The sequence below is a fragment of the Symphodus melops genome, assembly GCF_947650265.1.
Source record: "Symphodus melops genome assembly, chromosome: 19".
NCBI lineage: Eukaryota > Metazoa > Chordata > Actinopteri > Labriformes > Labridae > Symphodus > Symphodus melops.
In genome coordinates, this window is record NC_136709.1 from 9012764 (window position 1) to 9034750 (window position 21987).

The following is a 21987-nucleotide window of genomic DNA, read 5'->3' on the forward strand; positions in this document are numbered from 1 at the left end:
TCACTTCATTCCATGTCTGTTTTGGCTTATGAGAAAAAAACAGCTTTATTGCCCCTTGAAGGAACTGTTTTTACCCACTGTGCCTCTGAAACATCTTACACAATAAACAAAACAAAAAAACAGACATGCAATGTAATTAAAACACAAAACATCATTGTTGGGAAGAAAAAGAAAAAAAAACATTCATGGGCAGTAATAAGCCGATGTCCTCCAAACAGGGCGGGCAAGGCAACAGTCTAAAGAGGGCCTCATCTTTAGAATATAACTCAGTGGTGATCTGTGGGTAAAATTAATCACAATCACTTCACTCGACAGGGATGCTGAAACAGATCAATGATTACATTTAATGTTAGTAAACCCTTCACAGCGTTTCGCATGTTACTGTTTCATCTCGGGTGTTACAAAAGAAACTTCTGGAAAGGATCGTCTTGAATATTATGTTACATGCCATGAACTGAACACAATAGGCTGAAATCTTAAAATAACATCCATATTTTACGATACGCCGGCAGTGTCAAACCTGATTATTCTCCAGTGAGGACTTACATGTGTGCTCTCTCTGCACTACACCACAGGTCAGTGTGAATTCCTCTGGGTGACAGCTTTGTTGCACAGTCGAGGAGGTAAGAAAGGCTTTGTCTTACTCCAAATGACCTCACAGGTCATTTTTCCTGCATGGTGCCACATATTGACACCGTAGCTCCGTCAGATCTGGTTTACTTTTGAAGGACTGTTATGAATCAACATCAGGAAAAACTTATTAAACCCAAAAGTGGCTGGAATGTACAAAAGAGCTGTTGAATAAATATTATTTTAGCATTTATATTGCTTCAGGCAGCTTAGCATGTCTGCTATTTCGGCCAAGTTGGCGTCAACAGGACGCATGTGGAACAGAGAATTTTTTTTTTTTTATTTGTTCTTCTGCCCACTTCACATGAGTTCTTTATCCAGCGCTATTCCAGTCAACATGTGAATCATATAGAGAATACCAGGCATCAGAATCATAACTGTTTTATTTGTTTCCTAGTGTATTACACCAAAATGCATACAGACAAGTATATTAATGAGACTCGAAACGTACTTACGTTTTGAGTCTCACTTAAATTCTATCCAAAAACAAAACAAAATAAAAAAAACCTCACAAACAGTCAATGACCTGTGCATTTACCAAAAGAGCAGCATGAATACAAGCCCTCAAATTATTACAATCATTTGTCATAAAAAGTTTTTTTTTTTTTTTTTAAAAGAAACACTTCAAATTACAACCAGTGTATATCAGATTGTATGCATGCTGAGATTATGTCACTCTGACTTCTCTGACATCTCTAAATATATATTTTTTACGTTATAAATAGACTAAATGGATTAAAGCATTGACTCCAAGAAACAAATAAATCCAAATCAAGCTGTGGGTGGAGCTCCTTGCTGAGTGAGACGACAGCTGGGGCGACACAATGATAAGTCCTGGAATACACAGTTCACAGTCCTTGCCACAGAAAGAGCAGGAGTTCATGTTGTGCAGAGCATTTGAGTTGTACATCCTTGTTGCTTTTCTTTCTGTGAGAGAGAGAGGGGGGGGGGGGAGTCAGATGATACAAAAACCATACTGGCCAGGATGTTCAGGGACATTTTGTGTTTGAAAGTTTAAAGAGGATTGTAAAAGCATCAGAGCAGAAAGAACTGCGTTCCTCAAAAAAATGAAATAAAAATAAAAACAAATGTTTCACATAAATTCAGTCGTTCATAATGACATGTTCTATTATATTTCTGTCAATGATAAAGACAGTCTCTTTTGTACTTACTTGGTTCATAGTAGTCATAAACCTGCACCACAGCATCCTGCACTCGCGCCACTTTGTATTTTCTAATGACTGAAAGTGTGATGCATACCTTCAACTTGGTAAGCTGTAACAAGAACCAGAAAAAGTGAATGAGAACACAATAAAATAAAAAACCCACACAATTAAGAGGAGCACAATAACATTTCCAAAGTTCAAGCTCATCTTGTATTTAAAGCCAAGGGAACGTGTCTGAAGTAAAAACGTGTGTGTGTACCTGTTGTGATCTATCTTCTTAAAAAAAGCTTCATGTAATTTTGGGGCAACAACTGACACAATTTAGTGAGTGGGAGGAGAAAAGTCAGTAAGAAATGCAATTAAATCTTAAAGCTGCCAGTACGTCCACAGAGTAGCAGCAAGTAGCCCTGAAGGATGTTCAGGGCTCCTCTACAGTTCTGTATGTAAAATAACAGAAACCTGATTCCTTTTAGAAATACAGCAGAGGCAGAACTTCAGTTACAGCACATGGTGTGGTGTGTTTTATTTGACTTATGAAATTGGACTGCTTTGTCGTTGAGGACATGTTAAAACCCAGCTGCAAGCTGAAGAGAATTTCTTTTGGAAAAAAAAGAGAGGAGGGACTTCTGCAAGTGCTTCACTTCGAGTCGTGAACATTTTTTGGTCTTAAATATTGTGTAGTTATATAACTTGAAGAAAAAATGTAAAAGTAACATTGTACGTAAGAGCACCAATCTTTTTTCTTTCTTATACACATTTGGCTGTGAAAGGCTCGCTTTAAATCACCCTTTACTATTCATTCTTTCATTGCCCTTCAACTCTCTGTCAGTTAACGCCATTAAATTAAGCTTACAGTTACAGTACATGGTGTGGTGTGTTTTATTTTCAGATTTGCTCTGTACAGAAATCAATTCAGCATCTTCAGTATCCTCTGTTAGTCCTTAAAGCCTATTCATATTTGTTTATATTTCTTAATGTTGAATGCAGACAGGGGTGGAACTCTGTCTAAGCCTGATTTGGCTTTGTTCCCCTCCTTGCACTCCTCTGTATATGTGCTAAATGAACAAATCACATCAGAGAGCCAAGTGACACATAGGCTATGAAGAAACTGCTAAATGTAAAATCTAAATTTGTAATTAACTAACAGTGTCTTGCGACCCCCACATAGATAACTGCAAACGGTTACTCAGCCAATAAACAGTTTGGTTTTTTGGTCTGGCTTGCTAGCAAAGCTTTCTAGCTAAGCAAGCTAGTTTTAATGTCAGGTTTCTGACACTTTTGTGATAAGCAACACAGGTTCCTAAGAGCCTTACAGTTGCTAACTGGCTGTTTGTTTTTAGGGAATCAGGAATGTTATGACCAGTTAGGAAAGATATTGACTTAAACCTGAAAAACTGCCAAAGAATAGAAAACAGCATTTTAAATAAACTTTGTAAAGTACACTATTTAAGCCCTGCTAAGAAGAGGCTGTTTCTGTATCTCGCGCTTTAAATAAAAAAAAACAGTTTTACAGCATAAATAAACATGTTTACATCCTCGCACAAACAAACAGGAAAGGTTTGATTAGTTGTTGTCATCGCTGGCACACACTGTTTCTTTTCGATTTTGAAAACGAAACGTGTTATCCATAGTTAGTCGTGTAGCTGACTTGATTGACAGGTGAGCGGGATGTAATGATTCGTCAAGATGCTCAACCCCCCGCCTTAGCGCCCGCTCTAAATATAAGGACTGAAAGTTATTCTGAGACAGGATTTCCAGCATGGTGGCTGCTGCCGATGAGCGTCTGGAGCCCCCTGCTGTAACAGTCGGCTGACATCTCTCATCAATTCATATTTATAGTCTACAATCACACTCACTCGCTTTGGTGAGAAGACAGACACAGAGCAGAACAAACACCAATCTGTGGGAGTGTCATCCACTTATAAGGACAGGTTACTGTTCTTTGTGATGTCATAAAGACAAAATCTCCAAACGGCCTGTTTGAGCACACATTTTCAGAAATGTGACGCAGGCAAAAAAACGGAGAGGATGGACTTTTCTCATATTTGAGGGTTTGTAGACAGGCAAGGGACACATATTAGTGTCATTAAACCTTGGTATATTGGCAAGTGTATTTGACATAACATGTGACCTTTGAATTATCATTGTTGGAAACATTGTGAGTGCATGTGAGGCCCATCTTGACTTCTGACAATGAAACTGTGCAAACAGAAAAAAAAAAAAATACTTACAGAATCCAGATAGAGGATAACTCGCTCAGGCAGTGTCTCCACTTTTCTGATAATATCTGTCGGGGCAGCAGCTACAGAGGAGAGCGTGAACCCACTGAGCATGCCCACATCCATTATAACCATGCCTGTTAGCGAGATCACCTGATTGTCCTTTAATCTACAAAGGACCAAAGCCGACATGTTATTGTTATTTCAACCACATATTGGTCATGCGTTCATAAAATGAGATTAACTTGCCATATTGGTCATATTGGTTTGTGTGAAGTACTTGCCTCGTGCATATGGACAACAGCATGTGAGCGTGGTCTTTTTCCTCACTAACATCCACATCTAATGAGAAAGCCTCCTCGTCCAAAGTGTGCTGGAGCTTCTGTGAAAGTGCTTCACTGTCCACGTTGTAAAGGACATTCAGCTGGAATGATTCATCGAGGGGGTTTTAAACATTTATAAACCCTGATTTAGTGGTGCAGAGTTAAAAGTTTACAGCGCTGCCTGATAGCACCGCCAGATATAATACGAGTCTTTAATGTGTACGATTTCATGCAAATGTCTCAAGGTCACAAAGGAACAGTATCTGTTTCTGTCCTTTTCCATAAAGCAGAAGTGAAAGAGAGCGTCTCATGGTGTCAATGTCTTTCAGATCTAAAGCAGTAAACGGTGGAGGTAAAAGAACAGAATATCTAACAAAGGTGGTTTGGAAAAAGAGCACAACATGTTGTAGTATAGCACATATTCAAAATATTAACCTTTCACCATAGTCCTCCGATGACTGATACCAGCATGACTCAGAGTGGCGACTGATCTTCAAGCCGAAGTATTAGATCCAGATGTAAATTGATGGGAGTCAATCATTGAGCAACATTTGCATTGATCTGTTTTGCTTTAGTATTTTTTTTCAATACAGTGCATTGTGCTGAGTGAAACTATACAGGCACGGCTGCTGCTTTCAATTTATTCTGGTCATGCTCCAGTTAAACTATTCTTTATGTCGAACTGAATACGCTGGAGGCACGAAAACACTCCCGCATTGTGAGGCGGAGTTTGAAGTTGTTGTGTTAAAGTCGTGCATCCTTCTCATAGGATTTGCAGGAGTACAACAGCAGCAAAACATGTTTATAGATGTTCGAGACGGAGTTTACTGTGCAGCACGGTGGGAGAAAAAAAGTGTACCTGAAATAATGCAAATCCTCTTCCCTCCATGTATATATTCAGGTTTATATCTTTGTCAGCGTGTATCTAAGGAACGTAACAACAAAGAAAGAAGTCACACATGCTTAATATTTTATGCAGCATCTTATAAAATATTCAACATACTGACTCATGATTCCTCTTATCGATTACCTCCTGGCTCTGATATTTCCGATAGTTGGAGGAGTTGATGCTAAATAGTGTCACAGCTGAAGTTGAGGTGGATATATTTAGCCTGAGATCAATGGAGTGGGCCCCACTTAAGGCAGCGTAGTAAGCCAGAGCCTGGAGGGCAACGACTGTGTCCTGAGAGAGGAAAAAAGCAAGATGTCAACTTTTTTAACATTTGGAGCCCAATTGGGCAGAATTGTTTCAATGAAAAAAAAAGTTTCTTTTTGGGCAGTATGTTCCTGCTGTGTCAGGAAATGGGCTGCATTACCTGCGTTGTTCCGTAGCCTCCCAGATAGCTCCTGTGCTTGCTTAAAAATTTCATGAGCGCGATACCCTCCACCAGGCTGCCGCGTTTAAAAAGAGCCAGCAGGACGTAGGAGACCATCTCGATCTGCGCTGAGCTCGGCCGACGGTCATGATGTGAGTCCACGTCAGTCACGGATCGCCACATCATGACTCCATCTTTACAACAAAGTACCAGTGACCGTCAGTCAATTTAAACCTGAACATGCGCTCTTTCATCAGATTTGTCAAAACTGGGAAATATTGTGGCGTAAAAGCAAATGGCCTCTAAGAGACTGTGGGTATGATACATGGAGTACAGAAGTTCTTTGATAATTGTAGTGTAAGCTGCAAACTTAAAAAACCAAGCCATGATATCTGATGTGGCAGCTTCATAAGATTAAATGTTTTAGTCTAGAGTGTGTATCCACAACAAAAACAAGACACCCATCTTTATCTTTTATGGGAGATTTTCAAGACAATGTGAGACCTTTTAGCGTTTGTTGAACTCACCTTGGTAGTCAGCTCTCCTGCTGAGCTCGGTCAGGGCAGCCCCCGCTGCAGGACTGTTAGCCAGAGCTAAAGCGTAGGCCACCAGACACAGACTGTAGTTACTGAGCACTCCACTGGACACCTTGTCCTCCAGGTACGTACTGGCCAGGGACACATTCTCCGCGTACATGTCCTTCACAGAATATTTGATTACTGACAGACTTATTTTTCTACAATTCTCAACAGACAACTGTTCAATATAATGAACTAATACACTGTGTTGTTGTTTTAGTACAAACATCATAGCTACACTCTCATTCAACAAAAGATTCATCATCATTTAAAATATCATCATTTAAAATGTTTGTAACCTCACTTTTTTTTAAGCTAATCACAATGACATAACATTCACAAGATCCTCTATGATGCTGTCAGGGTATAGGGGGATTTATTCACTAACGAGGACATTCATTCAATACTTTGTTCAGCGCTATTACATTTTATTTCACACTTTACATGTCATACTTTATAAAACACGATTATGTTGTATTTAACTGTCTTATTTATGAAAAACATTTCACCTGGACAAGCACTGAAGGTCTGTGACACTTTGGGAATGCTTTAGGAGTTTGCACTTTTGACGTGATGTGTTTGAGCTTGTCAAAACAAGGTTTGTCCAATAGTCGTCAAAATTTGTGTCAAACAAAGTGAGGAGCTGTTTTCACTAAATACAATTGTTTGTTTGTTTTTAACATTTCACATATTTTGTTGCTTTAAAAAAAAAAAGATTTAAAGTATGTTGATGGATTTTTTTCCCCTTGCACTTCAGTAGGGTCGTTTTTATTAACAGCTATGAAATAAAGTATGATGACCTCATGATGGTTTAGTGTGTGATTGGGATTGAGGTACTCTTTGGTTTCAGAATGGCTGGCTACATGTGGGCTAACTATTTAGGAACACACAATATGAGTTCCTTTCCATATTTAATAATCCGGCAAAATGCCACACTGAAACTTGTTTGACTCAAATAGACGCGTTCTCTGAACTCACAGCATATTCCCCGTCCTCCAGCAGTGCGATGAGAACATAGGCTGTGAGTGCCACTGAACCACTGTCCAGTCCTCCCTGCATCTCCGTGTGGATCAACCTGCCCACTTCATTGAACTCTCCCTGGGTCCCCTGGTGTTTCAAGAGCCAGATGGTGGCCTTGCTCAGCACACTCTGGTCTACCTGCATGTACGGCTTGGCCTGGAGAAAGCACTTCAGAACAAAGGCCGTCAACCTGCGACCACAGAAAGACGAAGCATAAGACGATCATTGTTTTTGATCAACCGAATGGGACCATGATTGGTTGGAATATTGTACCGTTACTTTGGTGACCTACCATATGCTACCAGAGTCACTGCTGCCTGTAAACGCACTGAACGAGCCATCATCTCGTTGGTAGGACAGTTGTCTCTTATAACCTTCAGCAGGAAACACACCACTCAAAAGTTGCTCTATCAACATAACATTTGCAACTTCCCCTATATTTGCTTTGCTCACCCTCGTTCATGTAGCCCAGAGCCCTGCCCCTGATCTCCTTATCGTCCTGGTTGGACTTGTCCAGATACTGGAGGACATAAACACTCGGAGCAAAGTGGACCATGTTCTGCTCTCCGCAACCAAGAGGCAGCTGGACCAGCGAATACAGGTTGCTGATGGACAAGGCCAAGAGTTCACCTGTGCAGCACAACACAGACGGGAAGGATTTAGCTGTTGCACAAAATGTTTACCTGTAAGGTTCACGACTGGAAAGACCTTAAGGGTGACAGAGGGCTTTGATCTCGCTCATGATAGTATTTTCCACATTTACTGTACTATTGAATGCTACTCTTGAATTGGAATTGTTGATGTGTTTTGGTATTAAGAGTGGTAGTTTGACTTAAGCGACACAAGAAGCAGTTATGTTATACTAAGTGAAGTGATTGGTGGAAGGCACTGGGCTGCAGGTTTCTCAGTTATATTCATCTGTAAAATAGTGAAGAAGAACAAAAGTCAGTTTTTTTTTTGTGATTTAGAGGTACCAGCTAGATTAATCAGGACAAACTCTGCGGCCTTCTGTAATATTTAACTTACTGTATCAGGACTTGGCTTGGGCAGAGTGATTCCCACTGGTAAAATTCCTGGTGTTCTCCTACTCTAGATCACTCATGGAATACCTCTTTTCCATTGAGACTACTCAGTCATAACTAACTGTTGTATAAAAAATGATAAATGCTTCCAGGACTACTTTTAAATCATGCCTCATCACAGCAGGTACGCAGGGGAACTTTTGACCTGAAACGACCACTTTAAAGTCATAGCAGTGATTGACTGAATTGAAATGTATTAGAATGTTTCAGAGTTTACTGCCTTTCACGGAGAGTGCTGATATATATTCACTATTGTTTACAATGAGCCCTCAAACATTCTTGGTGAATGAAAAAAATGGATGTCTAAGTATGTTAAGCACGTTTATTTTGTTGGGTAAGAGATTCATTTTTGAACTGAAAGGGAAAGAACGTGTGACATTCTCTTTTTCTGAAACATTATTTTCGGTCAGAGGGCAAACGGACTGGGAAGAATGAAAGACTGAAATAAGTTTTGATGCACTCAGGCCATGCTTCGAAAAATAATGAGCATGATGACTGGTTTTGTCTTTGTTTTCTACTCGGGGTTTTTGATCGTCTTGTTTTTTTGGTTTGTGATGTGTAGGTAAAATGTTTGTGGATTGCCTGCAACGTTTTAATGTTGGGGGAAAAAAATGACCTTGAGAAAACATCGAAGCATAAAGCTCTTGAAACTACAGTAAGTAGGTTGTATTTTTTCAATGTTTAAGGATACCACTGGCCTGGTTTGCTTTGTGTGCATTGTGTTCTGGGTCTGGTTGTATCATGAAGCAAGGCTTCTGATTGGAGAGGGCAAAGCTGGAGCCCCAACTGTCATTAGAAAATGATTGAACGCACGAGCACCTGGGCTTTCTGAGTTGGTGTGTGGTGTCTAATTGAAAACAGTTAAGGTTGTTCTCTACAGATGTTAAGGTTAACGAGATATGGAAGCAATGACAACGAACTATAAAACAACCCCAGAAGCAGAACATAAGAGTAGAAAAAGACCCTCCAGATGTGTTTTAAAGGTCACTATCACAAAAATACTAAACCACAAATTTGGATCCAGCTGAGGAAAATGCTCAGGCTCTCTCTCCTGCCATGACGAATGCCAAACATCCCTCCACCTGAAAGGACCAAAGCCCAACAGCCTCACAGCTGTTCAGAATCTGCCCGCCATAAAACATTCCTGTTTGATGTCCATTGTTTCCATTTTAAAAACATTCACTACCTAAATGCTTTTAGGACAGCGCTGAGTTTGATGAGCATAAACTCCAGCTCGTTATATAGGCAGGAAGGAAAATGTGAGTCCTCATTATACATGCCCAACTGACGAAAGGTAAACATGACGAGCACTCGGAGGAAACAGCCAATAGTAACAGAAGGAAGAGAAAATGGTCGACGTACCAACCACTGCCACATGGGCCCTCTGGCTGCCTGGAACCACATCTGGTGGAGTGGAGAAGGAGACGGGTCTGGAGTTGTTGTGTTTCACTGGTGCCAGCTCCAGGAAAAGACTCTCTGAATAGGACCGTTCAAGTCCCTCGGGCTTCGGGAACATGGGAGTAATACACTGTTATCATAGTGTTAGACATATGCCACGTAGCAAGTTGAATTTCACACTGCGTCTCACTGGAGACATGCAGGGGGGGAAAAAAAGAGGAAATGGGCCTGCAACTTCTTCGCCACAGCCCCGGTACCCTCGACTTAATTAAGTTAGACTACACATATTAAAAGGATAGATTGTATCGAGTGTTTCCATTAAACCATACTGTACCTTCACAAGCACTCTCCAAACAAGGCTGTCAGAGGCGTCAGCAGATATGGCGTCCACAGATATTTCCATCTCACCCAGAGCCACAGGCCTTATTGGGAACAGTGCTACAGCAGACACATGACTCCCTAAGGTGAGTGTTTTGGCGTTAAGCGTCGAGACATCTCCTCTCTCTGCTAAAACAAACTGGAAGGCCTCACTCCGTGCTAGAAGCAGGATAACCTGAGGAGGGAAACGAAGCGTGACAGTAACGCATCTCGAATGTCATGAAAGGCAGGGACGTTGGTTTTTCAATAATAGTCTGTAAGCGTGTTCCTTCGTGTTGACTTTCAAAAGCAACGCAAATCTTTCACAAAACTTTTCCCGGTATGTAAAGGTGAATATTTAGCACATACCTTTAAGTCGTGCTCTAAGTGGTTAATTATTTTCACCTCCAGCACAATCTCCTCCCCTCTGATGAGGTGTGACGGGACATCCAGTGACAAGGAAAAATCTTTGGACACAGTCAGCTGTGAATGAGAGAGCAAAACAGTTTTGTTTTTCTGAGTTCAAAGAGGTAACCGAATGACAGAATTGTCTACATTTGTATCTCTGGGGAAATAACTGGGACGTTGTAGCCGTATGCTAAAGGAAAAGCTACGCAGTATGAGAATAAGCAGGGGCCTGTGTTATTGATCGTACTAGCAAATAAAACTGAGGCCGTCAAACGGTAAACATTCTCACTTCCTTTCAGTAGTTAATCACGATTAATCACATTTGTAATCACATGCTTGAAATACCCTTATTTAGCATTTAAAAGGGATCATTGTTAGACTTTCATTTTGGTACTGTCTTAAGATCAGGGTATGTTACTTTGAGGATGAATCTAACCCTGCTTTTATTTTGACATAAAGTAAGGACTGTCTTCTAGATTGAAAGGAAAGACCTTTACTTCACCACAGTGAATAATAAACTCATTATGGATCAAAAACTAAACGTAATGCCTGAAAGGAATGAAAAAAAAAGTCATATGTTTGATATCCAAAGGTGGATAATACTTTGATCATCAGCTGAGCTGTCAAGAAGTGTTTTAAAGTTAAACGAGACATTAAAAAATGCAGCAGAGTTGTTCTTTTCCATCACTGTGACTCGTCTATGGTGCGCCTAAAGGGACAAAATAACATGGGATTTTTTAATTTTAAAAAAAATGTGCACACCTTAACTCATCTCCATTAACCATTTCATGCCCTGAATCAACATTACTTTACTGTGTTCATGATCCTTATAAAGTGTTTTTTTTCTGTATAACAGCATTATTCATTGGAGTATAATCCCCTCCCCCAGCAAGGTTTCGTGTTGGCCCTCAGTGAAGTCGTGATGGTAGGTCCGAGGCACTTTCAATGTTGCTAAGAGAAAACGCCACATCATTAAGTTTTAATTTGTTGACAAGGGATTTCAAGACCACAGTCAGAAACCAGAGTAAGATCTACACACACTACTGAGCTCTTTACAAAAAGTTTCAAAACTCTACACTACAACTACAACGAGCCCATCTGGATCCAATATGGACGACACTACTCTTACCACAGAGAGATCCCCTGAGATAATGCCTCGTCACAGTGGAGAATATTCACTGGATTAAAGGACTTTGGATAAAGCTCAGTCTCTACTGGCTGATATGTTGACTGAAGCATACAAACATTGTCTTCAGCTGCCATACCATCGTTTTAGGAGCACATGTTAAGGATTGCATCTCAGGCTGTGATATAAGTAGGCCTACTGCTTACGAGAGACTTTAACATGCAGCAACAAAACGTTACGCTTTTGTTTTTGCGTGCTGTGAAAATATCCACGTGACCTTTAGAAACAAAGCAGCCAAATATGCAAGGAAATGGAACTCGTCAGCGACACGTGTAGCCTACAAAAACACAGCACTACTTTTTGATAGTGTTTCCACTTAATTGCTCATGAAACTATTGTAGATCTTTATTTAAGGAAAGCACTTGTGCATCACTCCCCCTCATGTGTAAAACAAAGTATGAGGCTCACCCTGTAGCAGTACATTTAAATGACTTTAAACATGACATCTCAAGATTCAGGTTCCAGGGATTTAACAAGTAACGCAGTCAGAGAGAGGTGGTAATATTGACCAAATTCTCAACAGAAGGGAAGTATGCTGGATTTTAATTTTACATATTTTATCCCGCAAAGTTTTAAATGCCAGTAGCCAACGCCAAAACAAGAAACTTGCAGAGTCTCTGTTGTTTTTTCTTTAGAAATGTCATCACAGCCTTTTCGTTCTTTTGTCCACAATAATACACAAGAAAAAGCCAAATGTGATCTGAAGTAAATGTTCAGTTTGTCTACTGTGTACTGTGTAGACAAACTGTTAGATGAAATAGACAATCATCTAACTCAGCTTTGTTTTGTGAAGTCAAAGTGATTCACTAAGCACAAACAGAACTGATGAGCCCAATGAGGTTGGGAACCGCTGCTGGAGGGAGTTCTGTTTTTGTTCCGACACATTGACGGTACAAATGAGATACATTATAACTCATGTGGTTATACTTTTTAAAATGATTTACCAAAGGTGTAAGGCTGATAATACTAGTCATTCATGATATAAAATATCTTTGCAAAATGTCTCATGAATAGGTTCATTTGTTGTGGTAGGCAGGGTGTCATTGGTTGATTTAGCTGTTGAATTTGTATGATTTGTTCTTGATGATTGATTTGTATCACATGTGAATACTGGGGCGATGGACTGCACATGTTACTGCTGATGATTGAGAGACACTTGTAATTAGACTAAATGTCCCACACCTGAGCACACACAACCGTGGGCGGAGCATTGTCTACTTAAGATCATGGACAGGGAATTGTTCGGGAACACACTTGACAAAGGCTCAGAGGGGCTGAAATGTTGGGATTGTTTCTGGTAAACTGATGATGCACAGCAAGAGCAGTTTCAGTGTGGAAATTGTATGACCGGCACACTTACTTCATGGGACAGCTGAATGTGTGAACACCTCCCTTAAAACATCAAAGGGAACACAAAATGACGGAGCAGCCTGAAAAATGTTTGCTGTTCGGGTTGTGTCTGAAAGGGGCCTAACTCTTAATCACCTTTTAGGGACAAAAGGAAACATCTAGACAGTCACAAAATGTGTCTGATTTATCCTGTAGCACCACCATGAGGATGACTTTTTTTTTTTTAAATATTGAATGAAATGTCTTAACAGCTATTAAAAACACTGCTATGACATTTAGCACAAATAACTTTATTCCCTTTAGGATGAATTTGAAGAACTATAGTGAATCTCTGTCCTTTCTCTACTTTGTGTTACAACATGATTTAAATCTAAATCTGCAGATTACTGAGGTTTAAGACCAAATCCCTGAAAATCACGTGACATTCCCATTAACCTCAGCTGCACTTGAGTTTTGTGCTGTTGTGCGAATGCTACCGTGCAGTTGGAGAGTGATCATTATGATCAAAATGGGCAACAAAAACAGTCAAATATAATAGAGTAATGGTAAAGCAGCAAATCTCAATTGCATTTTTTTTTTCTGTACACTTCATTTGAAAATTGCTTCAAGCTTTAGTGTCCATAACTTAATTTCTTAGAGTGACAACTAGCAGAAGGACTGGAAGAAAAAAGTTAAGGCAAGCTGTGTTGAATACTTGATTCTGATTGGTCTATAATAGCATATAAGAGTACTGCCATTCTGCACTACTTTGCTGTAAAGAACAGACTGTTAATTAGGTTGCAGCTCCAATCACAGACTTTGGAGGACTTACTCTATCCATATCAATCTGAAAAAGAAGTCTGATTTATTTTAAATTTAATTGTTTACTGTGTCGAAAAGATACAAAACGAAGGGTCAAAAAAAATTATTGATTTCTTGACATCTGTGTAATAAATGGGAAGCTAAAGTTCGCTGGTTGTTACAGTGGGGGGAAAAAAATCCTGCTACCTTCTTCCAAGAACATGACTTTGTTTTATTCCTTACATTTGTACCTTACTACTTTTAGATGTAGTACAATCCTCTCTATATTTTTTAACAATTACATTTTATAAACAAAGACATTTTATGAAACCAACAATTTGGTAGCAAGGAGGGCACACAACAACATTTTGAATTACCTTTTGTGGTACAGGAGTGAAGCCCAAACCCAGATTATCTGACATCACCAGTGCAACAGCTGTCAGAGAAGTAACGCCATCTGGCACTGTTATCTTCCCACTCGTCCATGTTTCATCACTGTTGAAAACAACAGAATACAAAACACAATATATTCAACAGGGTGTGTTCATAATTTGTTAATGCAGAAAACAAGGACTATATTTGAAAACTGTTTTTTGTTCTTGCCTATGAACCTTTTAGCACTCACCTTACATGAGTGTCTAACCATAGCACAGATTCACTGGTTTTCCTCAAATGGCTCCAGTACTTTTCCACCATTAAGGTACGTCCATCTGATAAATCACAAAATCAGACAGGGTAGACGAGATGAAGCTAAACCTGCACAAATACCTTACAAATATAACATATCATCAAATAGAAATACAAAGAGTGGGACCAGAACAATATGCTAAATGACCACAAGGGGGACTCTGAATGCTTCGGTGGATAGTACTACAAAGACTAAAGGAAGCTTCGATATACCATTCTTGGGTCCTTTGGGCTGGTTTGTCTTATCAAGTCTGCCATTAGTCATCATCCAAATATTACATTCCTGAAGAGAGAGAAAGACAGAGAGGAGATTATAAAGATAGTTCTCTTTTAGTGTTACCTGAAATAATTCTATATGTTTTCAGATGCAACACATGAGAAAGGTCTTCTATCACTGTCATGTGTAAAGGTGTGAAGATACTGATTGACTGTTAACAAGTAAAACTGTTCTAAGGCTCATTGCTCCATACAGTACTATAATGTGTATTTATAATATGCGCATAACAGAGGAACCTTTGGGTCATGTTTTTATTTCATCATTTTGTCACTCAAAATTCTCAAAGTTCTTTTTAAGCTTTGTCTAGTCTTTTATTGACGCAAAAAAATATTTTCATAGAACAATTAGACAGTCATTAAATTGACTTAACTTGAGCTTGTATTGCGCTTTTACACCACAGTTCCAACTTACCCGTCATTTATTTGTTTTATTTAAATCGTCGGAAAACACATTGAGGGAGAACCTCATTTGCAATTTGTTCGCACACTGTTGGCAGAGGTTATTTTATTATAAAGTGACCATCAGAAGTAACTGATCCATTCAGAACCTATAGTCTTCTTACTTTTTATTTTGTCTGTTGATTACTAATGCTAAAACATTTTTTTTCTAGATTTTAATTTTGTGTTCATGTCACAGTTGTTGCTCTGGCAGTGGCGAATGAATATCTAATTAAATGAATAAAACAAACTACATCAAACAAGCATCATTCTTGTGTCCGAGTCCGTGTTTGGAAAAATAGGTCAGGTCTTGCTTGGTGATGTAAGGTGTAATACAGCCTCAAATCTTCAGAAGCCCGAGGAAATCTCTCTTTTTATAATGGAACATTTCGTCTTGAACAATACAGTCTGCCAGTGCTTTACAGATGAAGAAAGGTCATGGAAGAAACGCCCACTGGAGTGGAGCTTTGTTTCCTCAAACTTGAAGCCATCAGTAACCCTCAGGGAGCGCACCTATCACACTACAGTTACTGGCTCTTTGAAACAGCCGAGTCATCAGAACAAAAACAAACAGATAAGTTACACCCAGACTAACGGGTTTAGTGGTCTCGCACAGATTGTCTGTGGTATCTAACGGGGAAAAAAGATGTATCGACGAAGAATTTGCAACATTGTACCGAAACTGGCAATACTGGTTCTTTGTGATGAAGCTGTGAAATAGACGGAGAAGTTAAGAAACAAATCTGACTCATTCTTAAGGTTACAGAAGTTGTACTTCAGTGGTCTGTTGTCTCGCTATCTAAACTTTAAAGCCTTTTATATGCAGAAACCAAAGAAGCTGTCATACTTGCTCCACTTTTAAGTCGAGGTCAGTCTGCAGAGCGTCATCGTGCATCCCCATCACCACAATTCCAACTTGGGACCCTGGTTCAAGGTCCGTCACAGTGAGCGACACATGCTCACCAGGCTGAGCTTTGACACTGCTCCAGTTTATAGAGACCTGTCACAAGTAATAAACAATCAAAAGCATGTCCAGGGAAATGATACACCTATAAGAACAAGATGACATGGGGGGGGGGGGGACCAAACACCAAATTGGGTTACATGGTTTCGTTGGTTGATGGGCACATGTGCTGTGTCACTGGTGACCTCTCCGTCAGAGAGGATGGTGTAGACTGTGACGAAAGCCTCAGGGGACCAGGACAATGTTGGTGTGAGAGAAAAAGAGGAGGAGTTCTTTGTCCCAGCAGCCACCAACTGACCTCTGGAGCTTACCTAAAATATCACCAATGAGAAGGACATTGAATTATTTTACCACAAACACCACAAGTGCTCTGTTTAAACAGGCGATGATCATGAGGAGGCCCGCGAGCACTCTGCACTAAGAACATTTACAGTACGGATACCAAGGGAAAGAATCCAAAAGAGATGATGATACACTCGTGGCAGCAAACAAAAAGCTGAATTTAAATAAGCACTTTGAGGAATAAGAAGACGAGAAAAACCCAAGCCCTTAAAATAATGGTGCAGCTCGTGTTTTGAGTGTGGGCTCATGCATGAATGGGGTAGAAAACAAGCAGGAAGACAGGGAAGCATGATTGGTTCATTAAACAGAGTGCAGACATTGGTTGAAGTTTTTACAAGTTTAAAACTGCTACAGATGGCGTATTTTCTTCATTTCGTTTTCAGAGCACATGAATTATTAATTTCTGTGAGACAACTTCAACCAAACTATTCAAAAGTGTATCTGGAGAAAATTAGCTACCCTAACTTTAAACTCTATATAAAAATGATTGTATTTCGTAAAGCTATTCATGTTTTCTCTGTGTAATTCAAAGCACCAGCAATAAATACCTACATAATAACTTTAAATATGCAATGTGTTTCTGATCCAAATAAAGCTCTTATTGATATTATTTTGATTCTATTATTTATACGAAACATGATTTCAGATATTCAACCATACATACCACATAGTGAAGATTCAGTGGTTGAAAGGTGCTCTCCACGTCTATTTGAAGAGGCAATCCAATCTAAAAGGTAAGATGTGTTTGGAGAGTTATATTTTAATTGTATAGTTAAAATATTAGTACACAGTACATAAACACATTGTCAAGGTGTGCATTAATAACTCAATGTCTAAGTTGCACCAGTGAAATATACTCTATCCCTCTTGTCACCTGAGCAGGTAAGATCTTCATTTGTGAGATCTGAATGTACGAATCACTGGGAGAGGAGTGGTTTTTGTAGATCCTCAGAGTCTCCATACTGGATTGGTATCTTGCCTGAAGCACAAAACAAAAAGAACCAAAGTGTAGAACATGAACATAAATGTATAAATCCTGAATATAAAAATCTGAGTGAGCACTTATAATGGCAAAATTGATGAATTTACAGACGCAAATAATCCATTGGTCATATCGACTGTACAGTATGTGTAGCTTTTTGCATTTTACTCACAGTACATGGTGATGTTTTACTTAGTGGTAGACTCCTGTGTAATACTTTTCCCCTGAAACTATATGTACTCATCTTGCATAAAATGAAACTGCCAAACAGAAGGACCAACAGTCCAGGTAATATAAAACAAAATACTGACCTGAATAAAAAGCGTCTCTACTTCATCCTGTAATTTAATCTTAACATGGACGTTCCCATCCTCAGACACTTGAGCTGTCAGAGTCGTAGATTCAATAATAAAACTGGATGTGCTCTGGATGACTTCAATCACAGCAGAGTGCATTAGGTCCTCCGGGCTGAGCGGTTTTCTGTCATATCTACAGATCTTTAGCTGTTCAACAGAAGAGAAGGGAGTTTGCTCATGAGAATAACAGTTTATAATAGATTCTACATACACCATAATAAAAGTACTTACATATGTTGAGAAGAGTAAAGGTGGCTTAAGTTTATCTGGATAATCGTGGAATGCAAGCTGGAATATGTCCTGCGTTTGGTGGATCTCTACGGTTGTGTTCACTTTCAAGCCTGTGAGGTTGGTGCAGCAGGTTGGTTTAACGATGAAATTAAGATGGGTGCAATGCTTGAATCAACAAAGTTTAAAAAGACAACTTACCCGTGAAGTTGTCAGTCACGCAAGCGACAACATGTACACTACTGATTTTGCTGCTTTCTGATGACGTGTGAAGGGTTTGAAGCAGATCTTTGCTAAAGGAAAACTGTGTTGACCCATAGATCTGGAAAACAGTCAAAATGTAGCCCCTAAAGCTGTTTATTATACTTGTGTATATTCTGGTTAAAAGTGAGTCTCACTGTATCCTAACTATTAAGATAAGCTACAGGGAAACAACCGTACCTCTTTAGTTTGTGTTGTCATGAATGGAATATCTGCATTGTACATAGCCGACGCCAAAGAGACTGACACAGCTAGCGTTCCGTGTACTGGCTGTCCACTTGGTAAACTAGGGGGAAAACATTAAGTACTACTAAATATTGGCTTCAAATATGTGTACAGGCAACACAAAGGATTTGCATGATATGATGTACTTACAGTGCTCTAACTGATCCTGAGATTTTATCTCCTACAAGGACATGTGATGGTGTCTGTAGAAGAACTTCAAAAGGACGCTCTGCAACAGGGAGCATGCAAACGCATGAAGGAACTGAATCCTACTCAGAAATTAGAATCTGATGGAATAGCCAAGCTAGCTTTAGAGCTATTTAAGTATGCTAAGTGTCAACATCAATGGGATGCTGGAATAAAGGTCAAGATATAGAAAGAGTGATGAATCCACAGAGAACTATGAATGTATTTGCCAAGATTTGATGGTTCTTCATCTGTTGTAGATAAGAAATTTTACTCTTAAACAAAGTAGTGGACAAGCCACTTGACAAACCAAATCTGCCAACTGTTTGATAAAGAAGTCTAGAAAAATAGTAATGTAACAAACTAATAGATTACCATAATGCTCTACAGTGAAGGCTGTCATGCCAGTAACACCCTGTAGGGGACAGAATTATACAGTTGGTAAATGAAAGCTGTTATTCATAATGTATTAAAAAATCTGTCATTTAAACAGCACAGAATACAGAGTTAAATGTGTCTAATTATTTCTTACATTCACTGTGGTTGTGATCACCCACAGCCCAAGAGGAGGTGCTTGTGATAAACTGAATTCCTGCAACACAATCCCCAGATTTTCTTTGGACTCCCACTCCTCAACAACAGTCCCACTGGGATCCTACGGGTGACAAATGAATGTCAGTCAAACTTCCCCACACACCTCCACCACAACAATAGCCTGCAAAAAAATCTATTCAACTCCTCTGGCTTTGTTGTTTCATAGGGAAGACAAGAGACACACCTGTACAGAGACCCCCACTCTGCCTTTGTATGGATGGTTGTCCAACTTAACACACACAATTCGAATTTTGACGGTATCGCCCGGTTGGTAGCATGGTCTGTCGGTTTGAATGAAGGTGGAGACATTCCTGAGGCTGAAGATGAGGGAAGTGGTGTTGGTAAAAATAAGAGTATCCCCAGTGTAGCCATTCACCGTCAAGTTTAAAAGGGAGCCGTGGCCTAAGGTCACCGAAATCTAAAGAAATCGAATGACAATGTTTAGAAATGTGATGGAAAAGCAGAGACATCAGGCTAAAGAGGTTATTCAAGTATTTCCTTAAAATTAAATTAAAATTAAAATTCATACTTACAGGAGGGAGTGTAAGGATCCTGGTCGGACCTTTAAAACAGAAATGGTATTTTAGCTCTCTAAACATGTAAAAAGCTACAAAGAAAATCAACCTTGTTTGTAGTTAAAAGGTCACCTCCTTGGAAGGCTTCTGTCTGGGCTACTTTGGTGTTTCTGTGTGTAACTTCAGCGACGACCCTGCCAGAGAAGTTACCATGGACGGTGACAGCTAGAAGAGTCGGTGTCCCAGCGTGCAACATCTCTGGACCTGAGATCAGAAACAGTGACCTGGTAGAAAGAGGAAGGATTGCTTTTCAATGACAGATGAAACAAGTTGGATCATAAGAACAAAAATAAACGTTTAAATAAATGACATGAAATAGTGCTTTTTTTCATATGGCTGACTTCGAAACTTACTCTGATGAATCCTGAGTGGAACCCGGAACAGCGAACAGCAAAACCCCCAAACTCAAAACCCCGATCCAGATCCCAGGCATGCTGCTGGTATCGTCTTCTCCCACCGTACAACGCTTAATTCAGTCGTCAAACTGGCAGCATCCGCTTTGTAGTCCACAAGTGACCTGACCTATAGGTGCTACGAAACCCCACCTCCTGTCTACACACCAACGCCCTTATGACACCAACCTCACATGCTCAAGCACACCTTTCGGCACACCAGAATGTATACGCGTATTATCACACATATTTTCTTTGTCACACACAAAGGATGAAGAGGAGTGAGAAGGGGGATGTTCACCGACTCTTTACGCCTTTGCCGAGGGGGAATCGTCTCATCTGTCTATTCAGGGATTGATTCCCAGTCCAGTCCTAAGCCTTGAGAGAGACGTTCTGCTGATACTGTATCCATGCTGAGAATGAGAAATGTCTTGAATGTCACGAGGAACACAACCTGAGAGTTTAATAGTTGGCATTTATCCGAATACTGAGGCTGTTCCTTGAATATGAATTGTTTTCTGAAACATTTTAAACATACCTTGAAAAACAACTCAGCCTTGTGGTAAACAAGTTTTAAACCTTTTATTACCTCGTCACAACACGTTACTGAATTTAATCGAGATGATCAGTTCTCAAAATGCTTAAGTTTTAAACCTCCCTTCCTCCCCGTACTTTTAAACTGGAAACTGCATTCTCATATCTTGAATGAGTTTTGTTTTGCAGTGTGTGCAAGTTTGACTTAAAACAATACAACTCATAAAAGGAGTGTGTCCTGAATATAGCAGCACGGAGAAGATATGCTGACATTGTGGGGGCATATTCTAACCTCAAAGCAATCATTAAAATCTTCACAGAGTTGCAATAAAAACCTGCATTTACTTTTCTTTACCCATAGGTGGCAGTAAAGTCCAGGCTAAGCCCCTGCTTTAAAGTAGAGTTGCTTTCAACACAAAAAAACCCCAACATTTACCAAAGCATGGATTGACTATTTATTGCTAATAGGACCAGATTATAAGAACAAAGTTTATATGAATGGAACAGTAATGTGTCCTGGATCTCCTTGTTTTACTGCTACATTGTTCTTGATGTTATGCATTTGTTTCTTTTCCTTTTAATTAAATGTATTTTTTATAATCTTTCTTTACCTTGAATGTTATTCAAAGTAAATGTTTGGTAGTGTAAGGTATTGGTACATGAAGCGGATAATGACAAATAGTGGAGGAACATGGATACTCGTTAAACGTACTGTAGAGATATAAACAAGTCTGTCCCGTTACGTCATCTCATTACAGTAACAGAGCCCAGGTTCAGGCATGGACCCAGCACAGACTGGACACGGCCCTACCATGGTGACACGATCTTTAAAGCTTATCATCACCTCTTTTTGACTTGTATGTTCTTATGCTTGGGCTACGATTATTTACTTCAAAGACGTGTAAGGAAAGTATAAAAAAAGAGGGGGAAAAAAAACAATGTACAAGAAAAAAGCTGTAGTGTCTGATGTATACTTTCTTGAAATCTTAGAATTAAAAAAGAAGCTTGGCCTGAGAGATGGTAAAACTTGACCAAAAACCATTAAATGTAAAAAAAGAATAACACACCACCCACACAGTGTCTTTAGTTTCATATTTACACTTTATTTCTTCGGTATCGAGTCTTTTACAGTAG

The 21987-nt window shown here is 39.5% G+C and overlaps 1 protein-coding gene across 1 annotated transcript in view; it reads right to left on the reverse strand.

Annotated features, from left to right (window-relative positions):
• Nucleotides 1-995: 995 nt before the first annotated feature.
• Nucleotides 996-21987, reverse strand: part of cd109 (CD109 molecule) — a 37164-nt gene continuing 16172 nt past the window's right edge. The window contains exons 12-39 of the mRNA XM_079369264.1: nucleotides 20000-20151; nucleotides 19886-19914; nucleotides 19537-19770; nucleotides 19291-19413; nucleotides 19134-19173; nucleotides 18090-18199; nucleotides 17814-18005; nucleotides 17395-17499; nucleotides 17185-17247; nucleotides 16319-16489; nucleotides 16062-16214; nucleotides 14714-14783; nucleotides 14439-14523; nucleotides 14191-14308; nucleotides 10459-10572; nucleotides 10067-10285; nucleotides 9697-9838; nucleotides 7706-7882; nucleotides 7545-7626; nucleotides 7211-7442; nucleotides 6182-6353; nucleotides 5655-5848; nucleotides 5369-5521; nucleotides 5198-5263; nucleotides 4300-4439; nucleotides 4028-4184; nucleotides 1803-1905; nucleotides 996-1557 (exon numbers count right to left, since the gene is read on the reverse strand). Of these exons, the coding sequence (XP_079225390.1) occupies nucleotides 1346-1557; nucleotides 1803-1905; nucleotides 4028-4184; nucleotides 4300-4439; nucleotides 5198-5263; nucleotides 5369-5521; nucleotides 5655-5848; nucleotides 6182-6353; nucleotides 7211-7442; nucleotides 7545-7626; nucleotides 7706-7882; nucleotides 9697-9838; nucleotides 10067-10285; nucleotides 10459-10572; nucleotides 14191-14308; nucleotides 14439-14523; nucleotides 14714-14783; nucleotides 16062-16214; nucleotides 16319-16489; nucleotides 17185-17247; nucleotides 17395-17499; nucleotides 17814-18005; nucleotides 18090-18199; nucleotides 19134-19173; nucleotides 19291-19413; nucleotides 19537-19770; nucleotides 19886-19914; nucleotides 20000-20151 (3808 nt within the window). The 3' untranslated portion in view covers nucleotides 996-1345. The remainder of the gene's footprint in view (nucleotides 1558-1802; nucleotides 1906-4027; nucleotides 4185-4299; nucleotides 4440-5197; nucleotides 5264-5368; nucleotides 5522-5654; nucleotides 5849-6181; nucleotides 6354-7210; nucleotides 7443-7544; nucleotides 7627-7705; nucleotides 7883-9696; nucleotides 9839-10066; nucleotides 10286-10458; nucleotides 10573-14190; nucleotides 14309-14438; nucleotides 14524-14713; nucleotides 14784-16061; nucleotides 16215-16318; nucleotides 16490-17184; nucleotides 17248-17394; nucleotides 17500-17813; nucleotides 18006-18089; nucleotides 18200-19133; nucleotides 19174-19290; nucleotides 19414-19536; nucleotides 19771-19885; nucleotides 19915-19999; nucleotides 20152-21987) is intronic.